The sequence below is a fragment of the Apteryx rowi genome, unplaced genomic scaffold (assembly GCF_003343035.1).
Source record: "Apteryx rowi isolate R43461 unplaced genomic scaffold, aptRow1 scaffold_27, whole genome shotgun sequence".
Taxonomy (NCBI): domain Eukaryota; kingdom Metazoa; phylum Chordata; class Aves; order Apterygiformes; family Apterygidae; genus Apteryx; species Apteryx rowi.
Genome location: NW_020449085.1, coordinates 4,310,278 through 4,315,678, shown reverse-complemented (window position 1 = coordinate 4,315,678; position 5,401 = coordinate 4,310,278). Strand labels below are relative to the sequence as shown.

Here is a 5,401-nt window from a genome sequence, read left to right as displayed (position 1 = left end):
TTTTTTTTTTTTTAATAAATGATGAAACTGGTTGCAAGCTTGGCAGAAACTTCTGTGAACCCTGGAAGGTGAAATAGTGCCAGAGAGAAGCAGTATCTTAAATTAAAGTAAAATCATCTTGGCTCACTTACTTGCTTCATTAGAAAGCAGTCTTCTAAAGTTGTAATTTCTGTTGTGAAGTTACTGAAAATATGTAGATACTATAATGTAGCTGTTCTTGTTTCTATCTTGCCGTATTCTGGGTACGTGTACAACTCGGCCTTTTCATTTTTCCTGCAAATTCTTAGTGCTAACACTCTATCAGTTTCTGCTTTGCTTTTGGAAATAAGTTATTAACTGAAAACAAAACTATAAAATGTTTTTTTTTTCTGGTGGCAAAAAATCCCCAAAACACACATTCCAAAACAGACTTGCAAGATGAGCACAAGAAGCAAATACATATTATATAGAAGTATTTCCTTCCTCYTCCAGGGCTGGAGCAGTGCCTATTCAATAGAGTCAGTCATCATGCAGATCAATGCCACTTTAGTCAAAGGAAAAGCCAGAGTACAGTTTGGAGCCAACAAGGTAAATATGCTGTGTATATCACTTAAATGAATTACTCTTAGGCTTCCATTTCTTTGCTGACTTGCATGGAATATACTTAATGATAGAAGTGTCAATGCAAATATGCTTGAATTTTAATTTGCCTCAACTTCTGGTGCATTTGAGTAGCTTATCGGCCGTTATCTATGAGTTTGCTAAAGAATGATGAACGTGTGAGGAGAAGAAATTCTTGGAGTGGGCAGGGTCTTGTAAGTAGGCAGATTTGTACTCTCCCTATACAAGTAGAATCTGTTCGTCATGTCGCTTTCTCCCTGTAAGCCTGTTTTCTGTGTAGAGCTTTCCCTTCCGGATCTCTTTATTTCTGATTCCCTTTCTTAAGGGATTAAAATTCTTTAGACTGAACAGACACAATTCCAAATCATGCTGTGATTTCTCAGGAGGATTTGGGAATTCTGGCTCTGAGCAGGGCTGCAGATAACAGCCTCACTGCTGTGATTGCATACACTAAGATTAAGAAGGTCTCCTCCTTTTGCTGAACTAAACACCTGCAAAGTTCTATGAAAGGGTGAAAAATAACACCATGCAAATACTTCTGAGCCAGCCATTCAGCATTAATCTAAAACATAATTGACTTCCAAGTGTGCATGCTGGTAATGTACTTAATGTACTTAAAGGACAAGTCATTTTGAAGTATTAGATGCTATTTTCAGAAGAGACTTTTTTTTTTGTCAAAGAAATTGTGACTCAGATGCCACTTTTTAGGTAGTGATTCAAGGATAGAGAAGATGGAAGATGAGTGTCCTGTGATGCATAATTCTGACTGCTATTGAAGTTATCACTGTATATTAGACTTTTATAATCACAGTTCCATCTAGCCTGGTAACTGGTCAGCTGACCAAGGCAGAGTTATGGTCAGGGATGCTTGAAGCCTTACAGTTTCAGCTGCAAACACACACTTCTGAGTTATCTCAGGTTCTGAACCCTTTGAAATAGGGGCCTTTTCAGGAGCAGGGGGTATGTAACATCATTATGATGGAGGAGAAATGAGAAGATAAAGCTATTTGTCTTGTGTTCGAAAGCCAGGCATGTTGTAATGGAGTGCATGGTTTTTATTTGGAAGCCCACTGTAGAGTTTCTTCGTAACACTGTTTTAAGTCTCATGTTTAGATGCTGCTCCTTTATGTTAGTGTGGGTTTTCTTTTTCCCTTTCAGAATCAATATAATCTAGCAAGAGCACAGCAGTCCTATAAGTCACTAGTACAAATACATGAGAAAAATGGTATGTACATTCTTGCAACTTTTGTTGTCTGTAGAGCAGCCTGGGATTTGATATTTGACAGCAGTAAAACCTAAAGTGCTGGAGTGTCTTAATGTTGGCTTGGAAAAATGTAAATAGTGTTTCTTTTCATCTCATACTAGGAAAACAAAATTATTTAAAGTAACTAGACTAACAATCCCTGCAACTTTTCCAGTTTATAAGAATGTAACAATGTTCCCTGTGTTCCTACTATCTTTTGAAAGGTAGTTGAATTCCATTTTCACCCAATTGTTCTAGTAACTTTATTGTTACTTTGCTAACAAATAAGACACTGAGATACAGTACCTTCTGGAAGCTTGTCTGCCTCTTTCCCGAAAGTTGTTATCCAAATAATGGAAGACCAAAGTAGCAGTGATTCAGGAAGAGATAAAATGTAAAGAAAGGCCAGAGACTTAAAAAACATGAGAAGTCCAAGTACAGTACACTGTCTGGAAAACTGTGCAATAGAAATGGGAGCCACATTTTTTTTCCCTATACAAAGTCAGTTAATGGTCTCTCAACTGGCATAAGACAAGTACTTCTTAAAGTGCTTCAGGTGTAATTGCTTTTATTATGGCAGGATGGGAAGGCAACAAATTATCTGAGGCTCAGGAAAGTTTAAGTGACTTAATATGTCATATAAAAGTAGTCAGCAGAGTTGGTATCCTGGTCTCCTGGCAAGGGAATTAGTCCCGGTTCCCACTTCAGTGATGTTCTTTGATCCAGGTTGGACACAGCATCCTCTGGGAATTCAGGTTGCTGTGAATGAGAGCTTATTTCAGTGTGACCGTAGTGAATGCCTCAGTTTCCCCACTTCTAAAATGAGCATAGCGAATATACTATTCACTATGAATATATACTGGGAAATGAGTGCAATATTGGGAAGACAACCAAAGATAATTTTAAGGTGTTTTCCAGTTTTATGATACATTGATCTTGCCATTAACTGAGTTTTTTGCTTTTTTAGTTTGCTACCAAAGCCAGCATGGTTGTCTGTTTACTTCTAGCTATATGCTAGCCTTGACTACAGTGATTACTGCTGCATCAGAAGCTCTGCACAAAGCATTCACAGCATTTATTGCTGCTGCGAAAGGTGTCTTTGTTAATTTATAGCTGCTGCTTAGTCTTTGGGGCAACATAAATAGGTCCTGTACCAAATTTAGAGAAATTTTTACTACAGTGACTGGGAGATCTAAGATTGGAGATCTGGAAATGGCTAGATACAGCTATGTGTACTTGATCGGATAGGATTTGGCATGAATAGATTGCCTCCCGATATGATTCAACTGTTAAACTAATGCTTCTGAGCCCATTCCTACACCAAGCTTTGCAAAAGCAGGGTAAACCTTTCAAATGCTTGAGTGTGCCCAGCTCTTCAACGTTCAAGATAGGATTTATATATACTTATCACAGTGCAGTCATATTTGTATGTCTGTATGCATTAAGTGGCTGGAATAACCTGGGTTTTTTACCTGTATGCCACTTGTTTTTATTAGATAATAAGATAGCTGCTGCTATATTAAAAAAAAAACAAAAAAACTTGAGTATTTTATTTTCATACACAAATACTGGGTCTGATCCTGGAATATGCCAAGTGCTTTATCTCCCACTGGAGACCACTAGCATTTAGGGCATTGACTCTCACTGAACTGGTTTACTTGTAAGAGGGAAGGAGCCAGTTTAGGTCTCCATCTCCCACAAATTCAACGAAAGATCGTCTTAACATAGCGATGTCAGTACCTAACGCATTTCTCTGTTCTCCATAGGCTGGTACACTCCTCCAAAGGAAGATGGTTAATATTGAGGACTGTTGTATACCTGGACCAACATCAACAAAATGAGCTCTTTTTTATGTTTTCCAACACACAGACTCAAGCTATGAGTGCCCCTATAACAGCCGTACTGAAGACTTTAGCTATTAGATAAGTTAGTGGATAATCTGTCAACTGACACTTAAAATATAAGTTACAGCCTTACCATTCCGCTCTTCTTAGATTTCTTGGACTGAGCAGTTTTGGCCTTTACTGCATTTGTTCTTATGGATTAAGCATTTYTGGGCCAACCCTTCCCTTCCCCCTTTTTTATTTAAAAGTGTAAACTCCCTAAAGCAGGCTATCAAGTTACTAAAGATCGTTAAATAGGAGTTGTTCACACACTTTTGTGTATTTCTTACCTTTTGCAGGATGCAGACTGCAGAGACTTGCATTGTATTGTTTCATTTAAAGCCAAGAAGTTTAATACATTGTTTAATACTGTTTTAGGAAATGTCAGGTCTTGCAAATCACGGTAGTTTTTCTGGTCAAAAATGACAGCATTTGTAGTATTTCCAAATTAATGATATAGGAAAAACATGTGTATGTTAAGTCATTAAACATTTTTTCATGGCTGTATGAGAATATGAACTGTTTCTTGAAGATGCTCTTTGTTTAGATTATGTTTTTTGGTTTTTTGTTTTAAGCAGAGCAGGGCTGTGCCAATAAAACCTTGTAACTAGTCACTTCCACTGGGGCATCAGAACTTGCTGGGCTGTTCCTGTTACTTGTTGGCTCAACCTACTTAACAAGAGCCACAGTATGAAGCTTGAAGTTATTTAAAATACTAAAAACCTTTTTAGGTGTTCCATTTTATTAACGGGTTGTTGCAATCATTTGTAAACTAATGAACTTATAAAAGTGATTGGCACAAATTGAGATGAAAGTCCTTGAATGAAAAGTTTTATATAAAAGCTACAATAAAGTACAAAAATACATCATCTGATTCAGAGATKTAAGAAATGTTGCCATAGTCGTGAGAGTGGTTTTGTTATTGAGAGACTAATGGGAACTGTTCTTTCTTTATTAGGAAATGAATCTGGGTCTGTGTAATTACACTATTTCATTGCCTTACCTAAATCGGTTCTATTTTGGTTGTAGTACTAGTYATTAGGCCTTTGCACCCCTCCGGGGATGAATTAAGGGTGTGTACTATGGATTAAGCACTTTTAGAAGCCCAGAAGCATGTTTTTGTTACGGTTTTTTAGTTGACTATCAAATTTGTGCTTTTTTCTCTTATCAGGCRCCCATGGGTCCTTGTGCGTTTGCTTCTAGATCCTGTTTTTAGCTTGAAAGAAAAATCAGAGCGATTTGGCAGTGCTCCTGATACATGTTGTTTGAGGTGTCCTCGGAAGTAGAGTGGATGACTTCCCAGCCTTTCTGCTTACTCGGTTGTACATACTCTGTTTGTGTAAAATCCTGGCAGCCAGATGCTGAAATGCAACCAGCGAGAGCAGAACTCTGTGAGCGTTGCAGCCCTTGAACCTGAGGCGGAACAAACCCTCGGGCGCGTCCTCGAGCCCCTCGGCGCCGCGGGGCGCAGGGGCTGGCGCGCGCTCGGCATGCTTTGTTTGGGATTTCCTTTTTCTTTCTTTTTTTTTTCCCTTCCTTCATTGCAGAATTACTTGGCAATGTACAGTAATTTGTAAACTTGCATCAAGTTTATGAATAAAAACCATTTTAAGAATGTCACCGCTTCTGTGGTTACTGCTGGGGGGCTGGAAAAGGGGAAACCGGCCCGGTCCCC

The 5,401-nt window shown here is 38.5% G+C and overlaps 2 protein-coding genes across 2 annotated transcripts in view; both read left to right on the top strand.

The window, feature by feature from the left end:
* Positions 1 to 5,346, top strand: part of UBE2Q2 (ubiquitin conjugating enzyme E2 Q2) — a 54,311-nt gene extending 48,965 nt beyond the window's left edge. Inside the window, exons 12-15 of the mRNA XM_026068379.1 lie at positions 472 to 567; positions 1,759 to 1,825; positions 2,811 to 2,936; positions 3,610 to 5,346. Coding sequence (XP_025924164.1) covers positions 472 to 567; positions 1,759 to 1,825; positions 2,811 to 2,936; positions 3,610 to 3,641 — 321 coding nt within the window. The 3' untranslated portion in view covers positions 3,642 to 5,346. The remainder of the gene's footprint in view (positions 1 to 471; positions 568 to 1,758; positions 1,826 to 2,810; positions 2,937 to 3,609) is intronic.
* The window catches only part of FBXO22 (F-box protein 22), an 8,018-nt gene continuing 7,601 nt past the window's right edge, over positions 4,985 to 5,401 (top strand). The window contains exon 1 of the mRNA XM_026068378.1: positions 4,985 to 5,008. Within this exon, the coding sequence (XP_025924163.1) occupies positions 4,985 to 5,008 (24 nt within the window). The remainder of the gene's footprint in view (positions 5,009 to 5,401) is intronic.